The 24593-nt window shown below is 51.6% G+C and overlaps 1 protein-coding gene across 2 annotated transcripts; it reads right to left on the reverse strand.

The window, feature by feature from the left end:
- Nucleotides 1-5483: 5483 nt before the first annotated feature.
- On the reverse strand, nucleotides 5484-24225 carry TCHP (trichoplein keratin filament binding). 2 transcript variants are annotated; one of them, XM_010379427.2, is made up of 13 exons: nucleotides 24069-24225; nucleotides 21987-22174; nucleotides 21039-21249; nucleotides 20397-20453; nucleotides 18614-18682; nucleotides 17225-17398; nucleotides 16228-16340; nucleotides 15990-16056; nucleotides 13756-13928; nucleotides 11927-12008; nucleotides 10072-10257; nucleotides 9200-9343; nucleotides 5484-6972 (listed from the first exon to the last, which is right to left on the reverse strand). In XM_010379427.2, exons 2-13 carry the CDS (start codon nucleotides 22172-22174, stop codon nucleotides 6940-6942), a joined length of 1497 nt encoding a protein of 498 aa, XP_010377729.1. In that variant the 5' UTR covers nucleotides 24069-24225; the 3' UTR covers nucleotides 5484-6939. The 2 variants fall into 2 exon arrangements, with proteins under 2 accessions (XP_010377729.1, XP_030795523.1); XM_030939663.1 differs by lacking the exons at nucleotides 21987-22174; nucleotides 24069-24225 and adding an exon at nucleotides 21704-21820.
- Nucleotides 24226-24593: the final 368 nt, after the last annotated feature.

A 24593-nucleotide genomic window follows, 5' to 3' on the forward strand; every position in this document is an offset into this window, starting at 1 on the left:
GGGAGGGATTCCACTTTATTATTTTCCAAGATGACTGTCTACCTGCTCCAACACTGTTAGCAATTCATCTTTTTCTTTCTTTCTTTTTTCTTTTTTTTGAGATGGAGTTTCGCTCTTGTTGCCCAGCCTGCAGTGCAATGGCGTGATCTTGGCTCACTGCAACCTCTGCCTCCTGGGTTCAAGCAATTATCCTGCCTCTGCCTCCCGAGTAGCTGGGACTACAGGCATGCGCCACCATGCCTAGCTAATTCTGTATTTTTAGTAGAGATGGGATTTCACTATGTTGGCCAGGCTGGTCTCAAACTCCCAACCCCAGGTGATCTGCCCGCCTCAGCCTCCCAAAGTGCTGGGATTACAGGCGTAAGCCACCGTGCTCGGCCGTCATCTTTTTCACACTACCTTTTTTTTTTTTTTTTTATCACTCTGTCGCCTAGGCTGGAGTGCAGTGGTGCAATCTCAGCTCACTGCAACCTCTCAACTCACAGGCTCAAGCAATTCTCCTGCCTCAGCCTCCTGAGTAGCTGGGATTACAGGCACAAGCCACCACACCAGGCTAATTTTTGTATTTTTCATAGAGATGGGGTTTTGCCATGTTGGCCAGGCTGGTCTCGAATTTCTGGCCTCAGGTGATCCTCCCACCTTGGCTTCCCAAAGTGTTGGGATTACAGGCGTGAGCCACCGTGCCTGGCCCTTCATGGAGGCGTTTTGAAGTCTAACTCAGTTTTGCAATTTCCATCCCCAGGCCCGAGTGGTACCTTCGTCCTCCCCTCCAGGCCAGGGGATGGAAACTGCCCTCCCCTCTGGGCCCGGGGATGCAAACTGTTCTTTGCTCCCCTCTTCCCACCGCCCCTTCCCAGGACCCCACTTCAGGTTCTTCCCCAGCCCGGCCTGTTTCTTTCAGACCAGAGGGGCTGAGCTGACACCTGCACTCCGAGCAGCCACTGGGCTAAGTGCACTGGGCATTTCCCAGTCAGTTATGAAAGCAGGCTTCACAAGTAGGAATTAAAACCACCCTTGTTTTGCAGATGAGAAACCGAGGCTCGGCCCTTGGAGCCCAGTTCATGTTGGAGCAAGTGAGGGCACTGAGCCTGTACTCTTAACCCCAGGGCTCGACTGACACAGGTGGAGGTCCAGGCCAAGGACAGCAGGCCTTCTGGAACCAGGAGAGGGTGAGGAACAGCTGCGACCCTGGCAGGGGTGTGGTGGGAAGGAGGTGTGGAGCAGAGACTTGAGGGCTCCCATCTCCTCCCAGTCCTCTTTTCTGGGAGGGTCAGAGCAGGGAGGCCCCTGGAGGTGCTGCTTACTGTGTGGTCCTCTCCTCGACTTGGGAGGAGGCTCGCAGGAATAGAGCCTGGGTGGCCGGGTTTGTATTTTGTCTTTCAATTCCTTACTTCTGCCCCAAATATTTGTCGTCTTTTCTGTTTGTTTCAAATTGAGACCTTCAGTAACCACTGCCCAAGTAAGACTCGGAACTCTGTGTGTGTGGAGGACGCTGCCCAGTTCAACTGCTGGAGTGATTCGAGGAGCCTCGTTCACAAGCACAGTGACTTTCCCCACGGCAGCCCTTCTGGAAGGAGTGGCCCTGTGCCTGCTGCCAGAAGCAGAGGCCTTCCTTCAGGGCATGGCACAGGCTGGTCCACCCCATCCCCAGAGTTGAGGGAGAGCCTCCCAGTCCAGGGAGTGCTGGGGAATGAGGCGCAGCCAGGAGTTGACCTGCTTCCACCAGAAGCAATGGAAATCCTGCCCAAGTCCAAGTCCAAAGGCAGAAAGCCATGGCCAGTTCCACCCCAGGCAGGCGGACTCCTCAGCAGCATCCTATTGGCAGAAACAGTATGGCCTTCTGAGCTCCATGCATTTTTTTTTTTTTTTTTTCTGAGACGGAGTTTCGCTCTTGTTGCCCAGGCTGGAATGCAATGGCGTGATCTTAGCTCACCACAACCTCCATCTCCCGGGTTCAAGCGATCCTCCTGCCCCAGCCTCCCAAGTAGCTGGGACTGCAGGTGTGAACCACCATGCCTTTTTTTTTTTTTTTTTTTAGACAGGGTCCCACTATGTTGCCAGGCTGATCTCAAACTCCTGGGCTCAAGCAATCTTCCTGCCTCGGCCTCCCAAAGTGCTGGCCTTAACTTTTTCACATGGCAGGAACATTTCTCCGTAACTTTTCCATTCCACTTTAATGCACTGCATGCCTTTTGGTGTTGGATGTCTAGGACGTCTAGGTTATCCGTTGCTGTTACCATACTAATGCTGTGAACAACATCTTTGTACCAATCTGGTATTTCCATCTCCTGGGTCAGAAGGCAGAGCAGTACATTTCCAGAAAGTTCTGCAGGGCCGGTCAGGACAGGGTCTTGTAGACCAGGGAAAGATTTGGTTCTTGGTACTAAATGCAGCAGCCACTGAAGAAGGTGGACGATTCTCATTTCAGGTGTGTGTTTGTAAATGATCTCTGTACAATGAAGGAAAAAATGGGCTGGTTTGGTGACAAGAAGGGTGGACGTGAAAGCAAAGTGGATGGCCACAGGTTCAGGAGGCCAGCAGGACCCAGTGCTCTCGGTCTAAGGCATAATCAACTGTCAGAATAGATGGCATCACCAGGCACTTATCTGAGAACACTGGAGAAGGGCTAGATGTGTCTGGGGTTTTCTGATGGGGGTCTGGGGGAGATCACTCATTAGTCTTGGCTACGTTGAGCTTGAGGCGCCTTTGAGACACCGTGGAGATGTCAAAGTGGTAGGGACATCAGAATCTGGACTAGAGCTGCAGAGCCAGGTGTTACTGACGTGAGGATGGCAACAGAAGGCAGAGGCCTGGCTCACATCACCTAGGAGGGCCTGTGTGGTGAGCCCTGGGCCCAGAAAACTAGCACTGCTCCATTATGACCAGCAGAGGCCACAGTAACTGCAAAGTACCCACAGAACCCCATGTGTATCAGCAACCCCGATGGATCAAGAGCTGTACATGTGAGCTGGAAGCCAGCATCGGTGGCCAGCTACTTAGGGCCAGATGCTTGGTTTGTCTCAGGAGCCAGGAGTCAGCGGCAGGAACTGCAGTGCCACACAGCTTGAGCACCCTCACACGGGGCACCCCCGCCCGCCAGCCTCCTACCATAAGCGTTTCTAGATGGAAATGGAGGAGGGGGTGTTTAGGGGAAATGAAGAAAAGGGAGCTGCAGTGTTTAGATCAGTTAACTGGGAGAAAATGAGAAAAACAGCTCTAGGGCAGCGTCAAGGCAGCGTCCTGACACAAATCCAGGCTTTTCCATCGTGAGCCTGATGGCTGTAATGTGGAAAGTGGCCCATTTCCAGTCATTCTGCTGGAGATCACCTGGAATGCCGGCACTGGAAGTTATGCGCATGGAGGATTCCAGCAACTCCATTTTAATACAAAAATACCGAAAACCAAACAAGTGACCATGAACAAACAAATGATAGTGAATTTACAGCTACCAGGGCGGTAAAAAAACTCCAGCTACCTGCTGAAAAAACCAGGGATGTATCCTTTGGGGTAGACACTGTGTTCTGAGTGATATTAAGGCATCAAGTGAACATCCCTCTAAAAGGAAGACATTACAATGTAACATCAGTTCCCTAAAATCCAACTCCACAGAGCATCATGGCTGAATTCAGTCGAGGTCATCAAGAACTGCTAAGGCCAATGTTTTTAAAGGCTTTACAATATCTTTTAAATGATTGCTCTATTTTATGAACACCAAAAACTACCTAAAAACCCCGATGAAAAAATCATATCCATAAAGATGGATGTATAGACTGTATGTGTTGCACAAATATCTCTTCAGCCCCATGAGAGACACACTGGCTGTGTCTGCCAGTGAGGTCTGCTCATCCGTGTGTCTGATTCCAGCGTCTGACTCTTGTTCGTGGTCAGCTGTGACTTCCCAGGCCTAGTACCTTCCCTAGAGAGAATGTGCTGAACGAGGAGCAGAAAGCGAGGGTTTTTTGTTGTTGTTGAGATGGGGTCTTGCTCTGTCGCCTCGGCTGGAATGCAGTGGCATGATCTCGGCTCACTGCAACCCCCACCTCCCAGCTGAAGCAATTCCCCTGCCTCGGCCTCCCGAGTAGCTGGGACTATAGGCAAGCGCCACCATGCCCGGCTAACCTTTTGTATTTTAGTAGAGACAGGGTTTCACTATGTTGACCAGGATGGTCTTGAACTACTGACCTTGTGATCTGCCCGCCTTGGCCTCCCAAATTGTTGGGATTACAGGCGTGAGCCACTGTGCCCAGCCAAGTTATCACTTCTGTATCAGTGCAAGAAGTATCTCCTAGCAGTGGTTTCAGCACCATCTGTACTGAAGGAATGGACCTTTGTAGAAGAATCTGCCGAAGAATAACCTAGAAACTACTTACTTCGAGTCAGTAGAAAAAGGTGCTTAGCAACAATAAAACCCATATAGGTATCGGTAACTACAATACAATAAAACCCATATAGGTATCGGTAACTACAATACAATAAAAATACAAAACGCAAATACTCTGGGCCCAGAGGTGTATGGGCCACAGTAGAAATAGTAAGACAGTGGAAACTTTAAGTTTAGAAAACAAATTATTTTTGACCACTGCAGAGCAGAAACATTTAATTAGGGCAGTGAACCAGTGTAACATAATTTTAATGCTAATGATTACTACCAGGCTTCAAAAACAAAAAATTAGGCTGGGCGTGGTGGCTCACGCCTCTAATCCCAGCACTTTGGGAGACAGAGGAGGAAGGTGGATCACTTGAAATCAGAAGTTCCAGACCAGCCTGACCAACATGGAGAAACCTTGTCTCTACTAAAAATACAAAATTGGCCAGGTGTGGTGGCTCATGCCTGTAATCCCAGCTACTCAGGAGGCAGAGGCAGGTGAACCACTTAAACCCAGGAGGCAGAGGCTGCGGTGGGCCGAGATCACACCATTGCACTGCAGCCTAGGCAACAAGAGTGAGACTCCGTATCAAAAAAAAAAAGAAAAGAAAAGAAAAAAATTCAAGCCAGGAATGGTGGCTCATGCCTGTAATCCTAGCACTTTTGAGAGGCTGAGACAGGAGGATCACTTGAGCCCAGGAGTTCGAGACCAGCTTGGGCAACATGGCAAGAGCCCTGCCTCTACTAAATTAGTCAGGACTGGTGGCACACACCTGTAGTTCCAGCTACTGGGGAGGCTGAAGTGGGAGGATCACTTGAACCTGGGAGGTGGAGGTTGCAGTGAGCTGAGATTGCGCTGCTACACTCCAGCCTGGGTGCCAGAACAAAGCCCTGTTTCAAAAAAAAAAGTTTAAATTCAGTTCACTGAGGTTCCAATAGAAAGAAGGGAGAAACTATTTTCCTAAGAAAAATGAATATAACCTATAAAATGTGATCAGTCATAGAAAACAGCCAAGCCTGTATGTGGGAGATGTGGATTAAATCAGTAAAAAGCCTGTCACCAACAATGCACTTTACAGCAGTCAATCAGAGAATCCATAACAAAGCCGGGAAGCCATGCTGTCGAAGCAGGCTTTTATTTCACAATTACTGGAATCTGAAACGAGGAACGCAAGAGAGAGCATGCGTGATGAACGCGCTGCTCAGGTGATCAGAGCCAAAGAGTTGCAAGAAAATGAACAAGAGATGAAGGACATGGTTTGCAGCTCAATCTGTTTCTACAGCACAATGGAAGTGAAAGATAAGGCAGCCCTTAGACTCAGGATTTTTAATAAACTCTGGTTTTTAATAACCATGGAACAATGCCCTATAATTAGCTGTAATTTACGGAGATGTGGAATCTTGAAAACAATGTGATGAAAACTAAACCTCAGAGGAAGAGTATAGTAAAAATACAAGTCATAATATTATCGCTGCTAGGAACTTGTTCCTGTTTGTAGAAATGAATGGCAACCTGTATCACACTCATATAATGGTGGGAGGGATTTCTGGCCGGTCTGTGGTTCCGAGTCTCATCTAGTTTCTTCAGGTTCAGTGCTTCTCCCTCTGGGCACATATATCCCAGAAGGCTACGTGTAGCCAAGACATTCCCAAGACACTAGAGGCCCCACGTGTCACACCCCTGCCTTTAAAAGGTTAGCCAACCAGGTGACCTTCTAAGGTACCTTTTTGGTTTTAGAGATGGGGTCTCACTCTTTTGCCCAGGTTGGACTCGAACTCCTGGGCTCAAGCAATCCTCTTGCCGCAGCCTCCCGAGTAGCTGGGACTACAGGCACGTGCCACCACACCCAGCTTGAGGTTCCTTTTGGGGCTTGGTAACATACATGTTGGGATCAGTCACTCACAGACAATGCTCTATGGAAATTCTACCGAAATGCTTCCTGAAGGAGGAAAGACTCATCTCTTGCCACTTTCTGGAATGCGTCCACAGACGTCAGACTGTTCCAGGGTTCTAATTTGTTCACAGTTCTTTTCTTCCGGAATACAAAAGATGTAATCCTTTTGGGACCACAAAATTAATAAACTCTGAAATCCACTGCACCAGGACCTCTAGGGTGGTTTTAACAGACTAAGTTTAAATGGCAATTTTAAAAACTGAAAAGCTTTCCTCACATTTCTACAGTCAACACTGGAGGTTGACAATTAAAGGTGAGACAACAGGAAACCACGTGCCCCATCACAGGTACCACCTGTGGCTCTTAGTATTGACCTTGAGTTGATGCGACTGTTAATATATTACAAGACTATGCAGGAGCGCCGTAAACACGTGCCCATCAAAGACCCTTGCTTGGGTAAGAAAGGCATGAAAGGGCCTCTCACCAGGTGCTGCAGACCACAACACCTAATGTCTGGCCAAACCCTGGATGCTTTCAATGATGAACCTGAGCAGGCACTGTTGAGCCGCCCGACAGTGCCCCGGGCACCGACTGTAACAGAGCCCTGTAAGACTGCCTGGCGGCTGGGATCAGAAGCCTCAGCATCCCTTGTTCTCTGTGCTTATGGTACCCATGAAGTCAGTTCCAAGCAATTTTTGGATGTCCGTAAGGCTGAGAAAAGAAAACATAAGAGTGATCAGATCAGCAGTATCTGGAGCATGAGGAATTAGCCTTGTTTTAACTACAAGCTAAAAGAACAATATAAACAGCTGTTTCATTTCCAGCTGAGAAAGTCTGACCCTAAGCCATAAATGAGGCACTTGCTAACTTTTTAGTTTTGAGTACTAGCCCTAAGAAACACTTTCACATATGATCTGTGAAACCCTGACCCTGACACTCTCATTGATCCATGGCCAAGTGGGTTTAGGAAATGCTGCTCCCTGTGCCTGTGAGAGTCAGTGTATGAGGGCAAGTGGCCTACGGCAAACGCCTGCTCTAATTCTGTTTCACTCCGTTTCCCAGTGTCATCGGACCACGAGGGAGCCAGCCCTCATTCTGCAGCATGTGTCCTGGGGAATGCACTCCAGGCACCAGGAGGTCAGGGTGGCCCCGGGTAAAGGAGGGCAGAGGGGACAACCAACAGCGGGGGTGCTTCAGTCATCAGCTTCCTCAGGGCAGGGGAGGCAGCATTTGCTTCTCTGTGCTCCCCATGGTGCCGTGAAGAGAGGTCCAGGAACAAAGACACGGAGAGGCAGAGAAACAGATACATACACGGCAGGGAGGGGAGGGAGGGAGGGGAGGGGAGGAGGACCCTACAGGAGGGAGGAAGGGGAGGGGAGGAGGAGGACACCCACAAGTGGGAGGGAGGGGAGGAGGAGGACATCCACAGGAGGGAGGCAGGGGAGGAGGAGGACACCCACAGGAGGGAGGGAGGGGAGGAGGTGGACACCCACAGGAGGGAGGGAGGGGAGGAGGTGGACACCCACAGGAGGGAGGGAGGGGAGGAGGAGGACACCCACAGGAGGGAGGCAGGGGAGGAGGAGGACACCCACAGGAGGGAGGCAGGGGAGGAGGTGGACACCCACAGGAGGGAGGCAGGGGAGGAGGAGGACACCCACAGGAGGGAGGGAGGGGAGGAGGAGGACACCCACAGGAGGGAGGCAGGGGAGGAGGAGGACACCCACAGGAGGGAGGGAGGGGAGGAGGTGGACACCCACAGGAGGGAGGGAGGGGAGGAGGAGGACACCCACAGGAGGGAGGGAGGGGAGGAGGAGGACACCCACAGGAGGGAGGGAGGGGAGGAGGTGGACACCCACAGGAGGGAGGGAGGGGAGGAGGAGGATACCCACAGGAGGGAGGAAGGGGAGGAGAAGGACACCCACAGGAGGGAGGCAGGGGAGGAGGAGGACACCCACAGGAGGGAGGGAGGGGAGGAGAAGGACACCCACAGGAGGGAGGGAGGGGAGGAGAAGGACACCCACAGGAGGGAGGGAGGGGAGGAGGAGGACACCCACAGGAGGGAGGGAGGGGAGGAGGAGGACACCCACAGGAGGGAGGGAGGGGAGGAGAAGGACACCCACAGGAGGGAGGGAGGGGAGGAGAAGGACACCCACAGGAGGGAGGGAGGGGAGGAGGAGGATACCCACAGGAGGGAGGGAGGGGAGGAGAAGGATACCCACAGGAGGGAGGGAGGGGAGGAGAAGGACACCCACAGGAGGGAGGGAGGGGAGGAGGTGGACACCCACAGGAGGGAGGGAGGGGAGGAGGAGGACACCCACAGGAGGGAGGGAGGGGAGGAGAAGGACACCCACAGGAGGGAGGGAGCGGAGGAGAAGGACACCCACAGGAGGGAGGGAGGGGAGGAGGAGGATACCCACAGGAGGGAGGGAGGGGAGGAGGAGGACACCCACAGGAGGGAGGGAGGGGAGGAGAAGGATACCCACAGGAGGGAGGGAGGGGAGGAGAAGGACATCCACAGGAGGGAGGGAAGGGAGGAGGGCGGTAGGGAGGGAGAGGAGGAGGGGGGCCGGTCTCCTGTTCACCCGGCTTTGCTGTCTCAGCAGTTGGAGCCTAGACCTACTGCTCTGACCCCTCTCAGCAGCTGTGGCCACAGCTCTTCTTAGATTGCCCAAAGAGGGTGGACAGGCATGCAGCTTCGTAGGCAGAGGCCAGAGCAAAATCACTTCAAGGTTTGAGGCCCAACCAAGGACTGGAACAGCCCCTGTGTCAGGGCTCCCTGCTGGTCAGGGAAAAGAGGAATACAAGAGAAGAGGAACAAGGAATAACCCGGATGGCCAGAGAGCAGAGTCATCGCAGGGCGATGAGCAGGCCCAGGGGAGCAGGGGCTGGGCAGAGTATGTCTTGCCGGTGTTGGCCTGTCTCCTGGCAGACTTCCTACCTTGGGCCGGTAGCCCTGCTTGGCCATAGTCTTTGCCTCCTGCTGCAGCAGGGCATCTGAGAGTTGCTCGACCCGCCGGGCCTCCTCCTCTTCCTCCTCCTCCTGCTGGTCTGCTTCCCATGCCTGCAGCCGACGTTCTGCAACCTGGGTGCCAAGAGCAAAGTCACCCCCCGAGACAAGGCCCACAGGGCAGAGCCCCGCCTCTGATGAGGAGGGTAAGCCTGCGGTCCTACCCAGACTGGAGAATCCAGCTGAGCAATAGCAATGCAGGTGCCAAGGAACGGAAGGGAGCACACGGGACTTGAAAGGCTGTACACATGGCATGTACCTCGTAGAAAGCTAGAAAGGCTACACGCGTGGCGTGTACCTCGTGGAAAGCTGGAGAGGCTGTATGGATGGCGTGTACCTCGTAGAAAGCTGGAAAGGCTTTACACATGGCATGTACCTCATGCAAAGCTGGAGAGGCTGTATGTGTAGCGTGTAACTTCTGGAAAGCTGGAGGCTATACGCGTGGCATGTACCTCGTGAAAAGCTCGGCATGTGGCCAGGTGTTTGGACGACTGTTCTGTCTTATGTATCAAGGACTGAAATGAAGAGAGAACTGTGGCCCCCAGGAAGCCAACTATTTGCAGAAGCAGACAGAGTAAAGAGAACAGACAGCAGTGCCGGCCTCACCCATACGACATGGAGGATATGGAGGGAAAGAAGCCACAGTCAAGAGCATGAGGACTGCAGCTGGGATGGAAAGGGGGCACTGTGTTCTCAAATGCACGCAAGCCCTGCCAGGCAGTCCAGGGCCTCTGAACCCTGTCCCAGGATGATGCGAGACCCACAGCAGGCCCACTGCCTCCTGCCCTCGGGCTCAGCCCCACCTGGGCTTCCAGCTCCTGCTTCCTGGCCGATTTCAGTTCTTCACTCTCCTCTTTCTCGCGACGAGCTGATTTTCTCGCCTCCTCGAGATTTTGAATAAGTTGCTCCCTGTGTTTCAGGGATTCCTCTTGTGCCCGTCGGTTCTGTTCAATCTTCTCTTGTATTTGCTGTTGCCTCCCTGTCAGAACCTAACCTCGGCAGAAAGAAAAGGGCAGCTTTGAGGCTGACCCTAACAGATCCTGGTTCCACAAGCCTTGGACAGGCTGCAGCTACAGCAAGGCCCAGCCTCATCCTTGGGCCTCAGGCCCAAGTGCGCAGACAGAGGCAGAGCCAGACTACAGGATTCGCTCTCATGCCGGCCACGCCTGCCAGTATACAAGACGCATTTCCCTTGCACCCCAACACACACAAAATGTATCCAGACTGTGTATTATGGAGAGACAGCTGAGTGCCAAAGAAATCAAAGGAGACGGGATGCAGCGCTCTCCCCAGGGACACAGAAACTTTGCAGCAACAAAGTGAGTCTCCCTCCTATCAGAGGGTTCCAAAAACAAGAGAGCCACAAGCCACACAGATGACCAGAGGCGGAGCCGGGGTGATCCTCTAACCTTTTGAACCTGCTGTGTTTGAGACCTGGCCCCAGAGCCGTGTGACACCTCAACTCCAGCCCAGGCCACAGTCAGGAGCAAGAAGCCACCTGACACTCACCACAGTGACGCTGCAGGGCTGGGGGGACAGAAAGTGGTCGCCATCAGGAGGAACATCAAAAGGCATTGGAGAATTCTTAGTATTGGCCGGGCGCGGTGGCTCAAGCCTGTAATCCCAGCACTTTGGGAGGCCGAGACGGGCGGATCACGAGGTCAGGAGATCGAGACCATCCTGGCTAACACGGTGAAACCCCGTCTCTACTAAAAAATACAAAAAAAAACTAGCCGGGCGATGTGACGGGCGCCTGTAGTCCCAGCTACTCCGGAGGCTGAGGCAGGAGAATAGCATGAACCCGGGAGGCGGAGCTTGCAGTGAGCTGAGATCCGGCCACTGCACTCCAGCCTGGGCGAGAGAGCAAGACTCCGTCTCAAAAAAAAAAAAAAAAAAAAAAAAAGAATTCTTAGTATTTACAAGAGCAAAACATCACCAAATCGGGACCCGATTTCCTGTGGATTCCAAAATACAGCATACTACCAGACACAACATAGAGTTTCTCATTCAAAACCACTTTACAACAGCTTTCAGCCCATGGATAAGGCACTCTCTTCTCCCAGATTTCCCTGCGCTTGGGGTGTGTCTTCCACACACAGTGTACACACTGACCAGGAAAGCAGTTATGTCCTCCAGTTCACGGCCGTCGTCTACCCCGGGCAGGGAAACGCGTGGGAAGAGCCTCAGGCACCAAGAGGCTCTCGGCAGCGTTTCTCAGAATGGCTTCCAATTAGAAAAACAGCACACCCATTAGAGGGAATGGAAAGACAGCAGGTGACGGAGGACAGTCCGCCATACAGCCCCTGACGTGGCGTTTATAAAGATGTAACAGCATGTCACAATGCTTGAAGCCAAATAGCACAAGACAGTAAGAAATACATGTAGAAAAAATGTCAGGCATAGAAACAGAAGAACAGATGGACGAAGCAGCTATGGCTGCGACAGGATGGGCTCTGGGGGACTTTTTTCCATTTCTACTTTCTGTACTTTGAATTCTTTTCTACTAAACTCATATTACTTGTTCAATGATTTTTAAAGCCCACTTAAAATGACCAGAGAAGACGGTTCCCAGAGCATGTGGCAGGGTGACTGACCATGGACTTCCAGACACCTGCCCAGGACCCAACAGCCGGTCCACATCGCCGCAGCTGGGATTACCTCGCTCATCAGTTTGTCCCGTGCGCTGCGCTCTCGGGCCCACTCTGCCTCTCTCTTTTCCCACATCTCCTTGGCCTCCTCCCTGGACAAACACAAAAGGGACAGCAGGCTCCTCCCGGCCCTGACAGGAAGCAAGCTACAGAACAGACAGGGCTGCAGGGCACACGGCTTCTGCAGGGCCACCCTGCAGATAAACATCCGCACACACTTTGAAAAGATTACAATTAAGGACAGCATCCATGGAAAGTACTGTTGAAAGTTTTTTACTTTTTTATTTTTGAGATGGGTCTCACTCTGTTGCCCACGCTAGAGTGCAGTGGTACGAATCTAGGCCCACTGCAACCTCCACCTCCCAGGTTCAAGTGATTCTAGTCCCTCAGCCTCCTGAGTAGCTGGGATTACAGGCGTGCATCACCATGGCCAGCTAATTCTTGTATTTTTAGTAGAGATGGGGTTTCACTATGTTGGTCAGGCTGGTCTTGAACTCCTGACCTCAAGTGATCTACCTGCCTTTGCCTCCCAAAGCGCTGGGATTACAAGTGTGAGCCGCCGTGTTGGAAGTATTTCAAGTTACCTTTTTAATGCCCCCATCTCCTTATAAAAAGCAACTGGGGCGACTTACACCGTGGCTGTTTAACACAAAGATGAATGAAACCATCAGGACCTGGAGAGAAGCAGGGCGCTGCCTGGGCCTGAGCCCTGCCACCATGCGCCTGTGTCATTGATAGCTCACCCTGGACCAAGTGACCTCTTCGAGTCTCCGTGTCTCACAAGCCACCACTTGGCTGGAAGTCAGGACTCAGTAAGATAAGGCCTATAAAGCACTTGGCACAATGTCCAGCATGCAGTAAGTGCTCAATGTATGCTACTTATTATTCAATGATTTCAATCTACTAGTTTAATCTTTAGGACCCAAACTCAGTTTTATATACCTAAGCAGCATTCAACATCTCTCTAAGAACTTCCTTCTGGCTGGGCATGGTGGCTCATGCCTATAATCCCAGCACTTTGGGAGGCCAAGGTGGGCGGATCACAAGGTCAGGAGTTCGAGACCAGCCTGGCCAAGATGGTGAAACCCTGTCTCTACTAAAAATGCAAAAATTACCCAGGTGTGGTGGCAGGCACCTGTAATCCCAGCTACTCGGGAGGCTGAGGCAGAGAATTGTTTGAACCCAGAAGGCAGAGGTTGCAATGAGCCGAGATCACGCCACTGCACCCCAGCCTGGGTGACAGAGCAAAACTCCATCTCAAAAAAACAAAAACAAAGAATTTCCTTCCAAATCTCTCAGATTTCAGATGAATACAACGTTACTCTAAACCTTAATGATTTCCACCTCAGATAATACAAGGGAAACACCCCCAGAGGCCAGGTCCATTATGAAGATGTGCTCCTCAGGAATGATGGACAACATACACAGGTATTTCTTCTTCTTTTTTTTTTTTTTTTTTTTTTGAGACAGAGTCCTGCTCTGTCACCCAGGCTGAAGTGCAGTGGTGCAATCATGGCTAATCAGAGCCTCAACCTCCTAGGCTCAAGTGATTCTCCCATTTAGCCTCCCAAATAGCTGGGACTACAGGTATGAACAACCACGCCTGGCCAATTTGTGTATTTTTGGTAGATACTGGGGTTTTGCCATGTTGCCCAGGCTGATCTCGAACTCTTAGGCTCAAGCGATCCACCTGCCTTGGCCTCTCAAAGCGCTGGGATTACAGGTGTGAGCCTCCACGCCCAGCCAATAGTTATTTTAGTAACAGGTGACCCATGGGGCATTTCAAGGTACCAGAGTGCAGGCCAGGAGCGTCTGGCCCAGTCAGTGGCCGCCACTCACCTCATCAGCACCTGCAGCTCTGCCTCCCGCGCCCGCTCCAGTTGCAGCTGCTCCTCAATGGCCTGCTTCATCCAGGCCGCATCGGCCACAGCTTGCTCCCGCCTGGCCAGGTTGAGGCGCTGGCTCTCGTTCTCCTTCTCAAGCAGGGCCTGCAGGATCCGCCTGTCTGCCTCCTAGAGGAAGCAGAGGGTGGCATGTGGCTGGGCTGGACAGAGTCCTTCTGCAGTGAGAGCCTACAGAGGGGCCTGCCCTCCCTTTCCTTTCTACACAGACATTAGTGATCCTACACAGTGTTCTCAAGACAGAGCTGGGAAGATGCTGAATTATTTCTGGAACAGACCGGGGATAACCACGAGGGGTGGTTCAGACACCGCACAGGTCTAGGAGCTTCCCTCTGGCTAAAGGGAGACTCTGCCACCACCACATCCCCTCAGACACACCTGGTTGCACAACTTTTTGGAATACAACTTGGCAAAAATTCCACTTGTAAGAATAAAGACCACAGTGACACAAAGGTGCAAAACACTCATTGCAGCTTTTATATAAGAGGGAAAAACCAGAAACAACCATAATGCTCCTTGGTGGGGAATTAGCTACTATGCACGTAGACATAATGGAAGCATTAAAAGAATGCAGGAGGCTGGGCACCGGGGCTCATGCCTGCAATCCCAGCACTTTCAGAGGCTGAGGTGGGAGGATCACTTGGGCCTAGGAGTTCAAGACCAGCCTGGGCAATGTAGCAAGACCCCATCTCTACAAAGCATGGTGATGCACACCTATGGTCCCAGCTACTCAAGAGGCTGAGGTGGGAGGATGGCTTGAGCCCGGGAGGTCGAGGCTGCAGTGAGCCGTGATGATGCCACTGCACTCCAGCCTGGACAATAGAGCAAGACCCCATGAAAAACAGCTGCACACCAGGACCACCTGTGCCACTGTGCCCCATGCTGGGTCTGTCCCCCTCACTGCAAGGGAGCTCATCAAAGTACTTAGGAATATGAAGGAGCTATTTGAAAAGAACAGGTTCAATCTAAGCATAATGACCTTTTTTTGTTTGTTCTTTTTGAGACAGAGTCTCACTCTGTTGCCCAGGCCTGAGCACAGTGGTGCGAACTCGGCTCACTGCAACCTCCACCTCCTGGGTTCAAACAATTATCCTGTCTCAACCCCCCAAGTAGCTGGGATTACAGGCAGGCACCACCATGCCCAGCTAGTTTTTGTTGTTGTTTTGAGAGAAGTCTCGCTCTTGTCCCCCAGGTTTGAGTGCAATGGCTCGATCTTAGCTTACTGCAACCTCCGCCTCCCGGGTTCAAACGATTGTCCTGCCTCTGCCTCCCAAGTAGCTGGGATTAAGGCGCCTGCCATCACGCCCGGCTAATTCTTGTATTTTTTAGTAGAGACGGGGTTACACCATGTTGGTCAGGCTGGTCTCAAACTCCTGACCTCAGGTGATCCGCCTGCCTTGGCCTCCCAAAGCGCTGGGATTACAGGCGTGAGCCACCATGCCTGGCCATGCCCAGCTAGTTTTTGTATTTTTAGCAGAGATAGGGTTTCACCATGTCATTCAGGCTGGCCTCAAACTTCTGACCTCAGGTGATCCGCCTGCCTCGGCCTCTCAAAGTGCTGGGATTACAGGCGTGAGGCACCGTGCATCTTTTTAAAAATTAGAGATTTAGTGTTAATTGAAGATGTTGAGGAATGCAACCTCAATTAGATTTAAATACAAAAATACAAAAACAAAAACAAACCTCCACCTCTCTGTATGTAAATATATCTAGAAAGATGTGCACCAAACAGACACCTCTGAGGACAGAGATTGCAGGCACTGGTCAAGGGGGTGATCTCACTTTGTGTTGGGCTGTTAAGTAACATGTTTACTGAAAAACAATTTGATGTTTTGATATCTGTATCTATCCATCTATGCTGGCAAAGGATCCTTACGGTCAAGCTAATTAACATATCCATCATCTCACAGTTGGTTTTTCTGGTGACAACACTTAAGATTGACTCTCTTAGCAAATTTCAAGAATACAATAAGGTATCATCAGCTGTGGTCAACATGTTGGACACTATTCCTGGATCTCCTGAGGGATGTACCCTTTGACCAACATCTCCCCTTTCCCCCAACCCCTCACTGTCTTTTCATTCTTATGAGAATACACTCATATACTAAGCAATGGAAGACTTTTTTTTCAAAAGAGGGTAAGAAAGATGTCAGGCTGTCTCTTCAGACTTACCAACTCCTCTTGGATCTGCTGTGTGCGTCTGTTGAGTTGAGCGTTATACTGATGTCTCAAGAAGCGCCTGAAGGAGAATCAAATGTGTGCTGCCTTCAGTATCTCAGAAAGAATGAAATAGTAGTTAGACAACTGCTGACCAGGGTGTCTACTTTATGGTTTCAGCAACACGAATGCAAGTCTGAAAAAGCAAGAAGCCCACCCGCCTGGGAAGAGTGGGGGGCCCTCTGACACACACCCCAGCTCTGCCTTCTGCCGGAAGGCTTCCATCTGCTTCCGCTCTTCCTCCAGCCTCTCCAGCTCCCACCGCTGCTTCAACAGATTCTCCTGCTCCTTCTTTAGTTTGGTCGCCTGTGGTGATGATGAGAGTAAGCTCGACCGAGATCTGAGATCGTGGGAATCAGATCTTCCTTCATTCTCCATCTCCACTTCTCGCAGACACTACACAATGGTGGCCTGGCCACGCAGGTGGTCACGATCCCCTCCCACCACTCACTTACTCATCCCATCTCATCTGAGCCATTTCCTGCAAGGGCCTTTCTAAGCCCCAAACTCTAAACTCCCACAGGATCCTGCACTGGTCCACACTTACTGTAACTTAACAACTGTCCTCCCCCTGACACAGCCCCCACCAGGAGGTCAGGACTGTGGGCCTCGGTCAGGCTCTACCTCTAGTTCCCAACCCAGGGCTCAGCACCTAGAATAAGTAGTAGGCACTAAGGATGTAGTTCCTGAATCATGGCCTGGGCAAGGGGAGGGGTCACAGGAGATGGGCCTCCCTCATCTAAATAGAAAGATCTAATTCTTTCAAGGAAACTGTGCCATGTTCTCCAAAAACAGCTCCTGGACCAAAAACCCTCAGTTATGCCTCGAGACCCGAAACCTGCTCCCCATGGAGAGCTGGGTGCCAGACCACCCGACTAAATCGTGCCTACTCAGTGCACTGGAAAATCCAGATTCTAAGAAGGTTCTCCAACAGCAGGCCGCTAAGCACCTCTAAGAGAACAGCTACTGGCTCCGTGTTGTTAACGTTCTGGAATCCAGGCACGCAAATGTGGAGGCTGGGAAAGCAGGAGGCGGAAGGGGATGTGTGGGAGCGGGAGAAGCCGGCTGCTGCCGCCCGTTGCGGAACCTCAGCCCTGCTATGGCTCTTCTCAGGGCAGCCCCTCAAGGGCCCATCTCACACTAACGAGCAGCTGTGGAGGAGGTCATGGCCGACAGGGGCTTGTGCCCACCTCCACTTCCTTCAGTTTCAGCTCCTCCATCTGCTGCAGCAGCGCCTCGGCCTGGAGCTTGTCCTCCAGCTGCCTCCTCTCCTCTTCGGCTTTCATCCGTTCTAGTGCCTCCCTTCGGGCCCTTTCATATTCATTTTCGTACCGTTTGTTCTCTTGCTCTGCGGTGGCTTCTTGCTACAAAGGATCAAATGAACACAGGAGGTCAGTATCTGTACTGTAAGCCAACAAAAACCCAGCTTCCTGCCGCCATTCTGCAGGCCACAGGGCCCAGGCAGATCCTGTCTGAATCCCAAATGACAATGCCCTCAGAGACCAAGTCAGGGAGCGGCTTGATAATGTTGGGTTTCCTCCCCACTCAACAAAACACTTTCTAAAATGAACCAGGCAGCAAAGTGACCAGTGCACGGAGGTGTGGAAGCTCAACCCCAAAGGGCTACTGGAAGCCACGGCTGCGAGTTTATGATACAAATTTCATCAAAAGAGCGACAAAGGCCGGGCACGGTGGCTCAAGCCTGTAATCCCAGCACTTTGGGAGGCCGAGACGGGCAGATCACGAGGTCAGGAGATCGAGACCATCCTGGCTAACACGGTGAAACTCCGTCTCTACTAAAAAAATACCAAAAACTAGCCGGGCGAGGTGGCGGGCGCCTGTAGTCCCAGCTACTTGAGAGGCTGAGGCAGGAGAACGGCGTGAACCCGGGAGGCGGAGCTTGCAGTGAGCTGAGATCAGGCCACTGCACTCCAGCCTGGGCGACAGAAGCGAGACTCCGTCTCAAAAAAACAAAACAAAACAAAACAAAACAAAAAAAGAGCGACAAAAACGCCCTTAAAGACACATGTTCTAGCTGGACCCTGTGGCCCATGCCTTTAATCCCAGCCCTTTGAGAGGCCGAGGTGGGAGAATCTTTTAAGGCCAGGAGGCCAGACCAGCCTGGGCAACAGAACAAGACCCCATCTCTATAAAAACTAAAAAATTAGCTGGGCACAGTGGTGCATACATGTGGTCCTAGCTACTCAGGAAGCCGAGTTAGGAGGACTGCTTGAGCCCAGCTGGTCGAGGCTGCAGTGAGCTATGAATTGCACCACTGCACGCCAGCCTGGGTGACAGAGCAAGACCCTGCCTCCAAAAGAAAAAAAGAAGACGCATACTCTACTTGCCACCTCCCAGTCCTGGTCACCTGGCCTTATTCTGCCCTGAGAATTATCACATAGGATTCTGGTATGTGTAAGAGCAAACGTTCAGTTTTCACATGTGTCAAGTAAACTGAGAAAGAGTATACTATACTCCTTAACTGGAGTCACTGACGCTGAAAATGGTAAAGGAATGCAAAGACGCCAACAGTCATGCACAGCAGAATGCGGGGCTATTCCCAGAGCCGCACACCACACCTGTTTTTTTTCTTCTTTCTGCATTTCCCAAGAGTTTACCACATGCTTCTGGTGAAGGTCCAGCTCCACCTGAGGATGGAAGGGGGAGGGTGTGAATCTCCTCACAGGCATCCAGTAGAGAGCGTGGGGCGACTTCAACATGTACAGTGTGAATGCAAGTCAATCAGAAGACCAAATGACCAGGAGCTCCTACATCAATCTCCGGAGCGGGTACAAAGTAACAGAGACTTCCTTCCCACTAGCCCTGGGGTTAAGCTGGACGCTGAGATGGAAATACAATTTCGAAGGCTACCGTGGGTTGGTCTCCTGCATGCCAGGCCCTGGGAGACAGCTGGGTGAGGAGAAGACTCAACCCTGTGTCTGGCTCCCCAAAGCTTGCTCTGCAGAGCAGATGGAAAATGTACTCCCTGTAGCAAGTGATGCGCCAGTGGGTGCAACAAGTTTAGGATTGTTAGTAAGAGATTCGAGCACAGAGAATCTCCTGGATTAGAAAATGGATCACAACATTCAATCCAAATCTTTTGTCTGGGAAACTGTTTATAAAATTAGCCGGATATGGAGGCACCCACCTGTAGCCTCAGCTACTCGGGAGGCTGAGGTGGGAGGATCACTTGAGCCCAGGTTCAAGACCAGCCGGAGCAACATAGGGAGACCCTGTCTCTACAAAAAAGTTTTACAATAATCTTTCCCAACTTACAGCTGTGAACGCAGGCAACTAACTTGAATGTTCTGAATAAACTTTTCTGATTTAACGGCTCTGGATGATTCCACCGAAGCCAACAGGGCTAAGGAGTCCCCCCACAGATTAGTGCACACTACACAAAAGCACTAGATGTTCCATTATGTAGTGACTGGCGATTTCTAAATGTTAACTATGAATCACGTGAAGGCACCAAATGTATACAAACACTGTAAGTTGAAAATAAATGAGTAACGGTGAGGGATGATCTCCCTACAGTCAAATCTCCACTGAACAAGGCCACCAAGCCAAGAGGCCACCCCCTCTCCTGCAGTTTGTCCTCCTCTCCCCTGCCAGCCCAGTTCAGGCCTTCACCATCCCCCAGCTGGGCTGTCGCAGCACCCCTCCCTGCCAGCTGGCACACTGCTGCCAGACGGCTCTCTCTGAAATGCAGCCGGGATCCTGTGTGCCGCCCCCAGCACCTTCAGAGGAAGGTCACACAAGCTCTTATGGCGTCTGGCACCGTCTGCCTCGCCAGCGTCATTTCTTCGGGTTCTCCCTATCTGACATCCTAGCCTCACCCAGACACTTTCAGCTCCCGGGGCTCACTCTGCTCTCAAATCTCAGGCCTGGTTCTCACAGTCACATCAACCTAGAACATCCTTTCCTCACCTCTACACACATACATCCCTTCAAACTCTTCCACCCCAGGAACTCCTCTGGGAAGCCTCCCCGACCCCTCCAGAGTTGAGTGTGCTGGCCCATGATCATCCTCTCAGGCTGGCCCAGCGCCCTGCATCCTGCCCGGTAACGAGCTATCCACTGTTTCCCGTGCTGGAGACAGCAGAAACCACGTCTAATCTCCATGCCCCCACCTGGTAGAACAGGCAGCAGAGGTTCAATCAACATTTGTTCAACAACTGAATGAACCGCTCAGTGCAGCCTGTGCCAGATCTTCTGCCTGGCGCTCTTTTCAGGTGGCTCAAGGTTCCCTCCTCTGTTTCAACCCAGTACAAGATACGTGTTAAAAAAAAAAAAAAAAAAAATGTCTGGAAACATGATTTCATCTACTTAGGCAAATCAATGGAGGTCTCTGATTTTCACCTCTCGAAGTTTCGGGTTGTTCTTTTTCCAGTGTTCATACAAAAGTTGTTCAGCAATCTATCAAGAAAACACAAAATGGAAAGCCTGATGTCAGTTTTCAAATCCATTCACGTTTTGGATGACACACAGTGGAAGTCAGCTCAGGCTATGAGTGCCTCCACTCACACTGTCACTGCACCCACTGTTCAAACCCTTGTGCTTCACATGCACAGCTCTGAGAACCACATGGCACTACCAAATGACTCCTGCAATGGTGACAAAAGGGAACCAAAATCTGATGCTACACAGAGGTCCTATCTAGGGGGTCTCAAAATAATACAGCAGGCTGAAAAGCACAGATCAGGGCTCACTGTTTCACATAACTACTTTGGAAGGTAAAACAGATTAGTCCCAGATCTCTATGGGCCCACAGAACTGAAAGGAAAAGCACTCAGATGTAATGATTGAAGGGGCTAAAGAGAATACAGCTAACTGATCCATAACCCAGTCCCTGCACAAGGACATAAGCTCCTTTCCTGCTGGCTCTGGAGTTAACAGGCCTCTCATCAGACCTGAGCAGCCAGGAATGGCCCTATATGTACGACACACTCAGGCTGGGGGCACTCCTGCTCCACAGCCTCCTGAAGGCCTCTGGGAAGTTACCAGTTTCCTCTGCTCTTCTCTGGCCGATTTCAGCTTCCCGTGCTGCTCCCGGATTCTTCTTTCGTGCAAGTTCATGCTCAGCCTCAGCTCCTCCAGTTCTCCGGCCAGGAGGTCCTGCTCCTCCCGCATGAGCTGCCTGAGCTTCTCCCGTCGGGCCTCCAGACTCTTCCTCTTCTCTTCCTTCATCTTCTGACGCTGATAGGCGTGCATGCTGGGTGAAAGGGGGCCTGCCTGAATCAATCATGCTACAGCCACAGGGAGCGTGCTCTGCTCTGCTGTGTAGGTAAAAGAGGCTGAGGTAGTAGATGTGTCATGATGATACAGGAATGTGTCCCCAGCCAAAGTGAAGACAGCAGGTCACAGAATAGTATGCCTAAGAGAAAATCTTGTTTTTGCAAAAAGAAAATGTATAAATGTATAAATAATGTATATATTATCCACCACATAAATCCTACAGCATACGTCTGCTGTAGCCCTACTTGACTGATGAGGAAAGCAAAGCTCATACATTCAACAAGAGACACCGTCAGGATTTCCATCTAGGTCTATCTGACTTCAAAGCCTATGCTTTTGGCCTCCATGTGTTTACATGTATTTCTATAAAAGCAGTTTTTTGTGCGTGTGTTTAAGCACAAATATCAGTGGGTAAAAGCATGGAAAGATACCTGCGAGACTGTTAACTGTGGCTCTCTCTGGGGATAAGGGGTTACAAGCAGGCTTCCAAATTCTATCATATTCTTCTGCATCATTTTATCTTCTTCAATGCCAATGTATGGCTGCACTGATGATCTTTTTTTCCACTTCCAGCTGGAAAAACATCACCATGCAGGTAATTCATGCTGCCTGGCAAATCCTAGAAATCCTGCTCTCCCTAAATCCTTAAGGCCTGATCCCCTGACCGGCAAGTAGCCCCCACCTCCATACAATCGGCAGTTACCGCAAAATTACCTCCGCTGGTAGGAGGTTTTAGAGCTCCATTCTGCCTGTTTGGAGCTACAGATGTCAGACACCCTGAAGTAACGGCTGTTCTGCTCCCATTGCTGCCGAAGCCGGGCCTCCTGCTCCCGCTGTCGTGCTAACTGCTGATTCAGGCGCTGCTGGCTGCACCAGTAGGACGGCAGCGTGGGGAGTGCCATCTGAGAACAGTAATGGGAGGAAAGTGAGCCACTGCAAACCCCAGGAACCCTCACCAGCTTGGCCTCATCCCTTTAACGAGTGGTCACCGCCCCTTGGCTGCACAGTGAAATCACTGGGTGGAACTTAAAAGAAAAAAAAAAAAAAAAAAGACATGCCTGAGCCCCACTCCAAACTAATTCAATCAAAAAACTTAGTGGGGCCCAAGCACCAGCATTTTTAAAAATGATCTGCCACTAGTGCTGCAAATTACCAATTTAAATACACCTTAGGCTAGGTGCGGTGGCTCACGCCTGTAATTCCAGCACTTTGGAAGGTCAGGAGTTCAAGACAGTCAGGCCAACATAGTGAAATCCTGTTTCTACTAAAAATACAAAAATTAGCCAGGCATGCTGGTGGGCATCTGTAATCCCAGCTCCTTGGGAGGCTGAGGCAGGAGAATCGCCTGAACCCAGGAGGTGGAGGTTGCAGTGAGCCAAGATCGTGCCACTGCACTCCAGCCTAGGCGACAGTGCAAGACTTCGTCTCAAAACAAAACAAACAATAAACCTTAGCCAGATGCGGTGGCTCACGCCTGTAATGCCAACACTTTGGGTGGCTGAGGCAGGAGGATCACTTGAGGCCAGGAGTTGGAGACCAGCCACATCATGAGACCTCATCTCGACAAAAAATCAAAAATTAGCTAGGAGTGGTGGCACGTCTGTAATCCCAGCTACTCAGGAGGCTGAGGCAGGAGGACTGCTTGAGCCCAGGACGTCAAGGCTGCAGCGAGCCACGATAGCACCACTGCACTCAGCCTGGGCGACAGTGAGACTCTGTCTCAAAAAAAAACTAAAACATCAAAAATTCTGGACTGCATGCACCCAGCTGTGGGACACAACAGACAGACACAGGGATTGTCCTAAGATTGCTAGACTAGGCACATCGGGGGCATTTACGCTCTACTTAAACAGAGACAATAATGTAAGGAACACATGTACGTGCCAAGCAGTCAATACATACGACTTTTTTTCATTCTTACAATCACCTCGCTTTAAGTTCGAAGAGGTGAAGTGATTTGCTCAGGATCACAGAGCCAGGAAGTAAAGGAAATAAACAAGCTGGGTTCCTAATTCATGTCCATCTGAGACCAGAGCCCACGGTTCTCTACACTGCGAGGGGCTGCCTGTTGGGACCAACCTGCCCCGGCTCTGGCAGCCCCCGGGGAGGGACCTCGCCTGATACAACACTCGGAAGTATTTTGGGCTACCATGGAGGACAGACCTTTCACCCTGCAGATGAAGAAGCTGAGAGCTAGAGAGAGGAACTGCCTGAGCAATGTAGGGATACATCTGGAGCCCTGAAAGCAGAGAGCAGTCTCACTCCAGGCACCAATTCCCCTGCCTCAAAAGCTGTCCTCGAGTGCAGGGTCGATGCAGTGCCTGGGTAGGAACGCCTGTCGAATGAATGAAAAAGCCTGGTCCACGCCAAGAATCTCATACTCGAGGTCCTCCAGGTTTGGGGGCAAACACTCTGCATCTGTGGTACAAATGTAGCCGGCAAGCTGCTAACGTGTGACCTCGGTCTCGAGACCGTGGCAAGCTTCACATACTTTTTTCCCCGCCCCGTAAAGCCGCCAGTGGATCTATCTTTGCATCAAGAGTCAAAAGTCTAAGATTCCGATCCCGGATTGGCCACCCACAAGCTGGGCTGCTTCCCGAACACGTCTCATCCCTCTCTCGACCTGAACATGCACGTGCAACAAAGGGGGTCACGGCACGTCGGGAGCAGAGTGAGGACCCCGGAGGCGCCCTGAGCTGGCGTACGTGGACTGCCGCCCCGGTTCCCGCCCGCGCGGGCCGCCTGCGGGCCCCTGCCCTAACTCCGGATCCGGCCGAGTCCAACCCCCCGACTCACATTTATCTGAGTCTCGGAGTTTCCCGAGAGTCCCCCGGCCCGAGTTCCCGCAGGCACGAAGTGGTCAGGCGAGTTCCGCAGTGTAATTTCCAGAGGCGCTACAGCAACGCCGGCAGTTTCCGCCCTGGTTGCGCCAGCAACGAGCCCGACGACGGAGCGTCGCAAGGGCCTCGCCTCCTTCAGCGCGAAGGGAGACTGTGTTTTTCTCTGGTGCCCCCTTGTGGCCGGCGGGAGATAAACAGCAAACGTCGCTACTCCTTGAAATACGGAAGGATGGAGGCAAAGAATCCGTCCGTGCACTACCCGTATTTGAGGATGGTGGTTACCATCACCTGAAGGTGAAGGCGGAAACCAGGGGGAGGAGAATATAAGCCAGTGATCCTCAAACCTGGCTGCGCATGGGAATCACCAGATACCAGCCTGGGCAACATAGAGGGACCCCTGTCTCTAAAAAAATTTTTAAACTTAACCCGGCATGGTGGGACTTGTGGTCCCAGCTACTTGGGAGACTGAGGTGGGAGGATC

Source organism: Rhinopithecus roxellana, chromosome 10 (genome assembly GCF_007565055.1).
Source record: "Rhinopithecus roxellana isolate Shanxi Qingling chromosome 10, ASM756505v1, whole genome shotgun sequence".
In the NCBI taxonomy this organism is placed as follows: Eukaryota; Metazoa; Chordata; class Mammalia; order Primates; family Cercopithecidae; genus Rhinopithecus; species Rhinopithecus roxellana.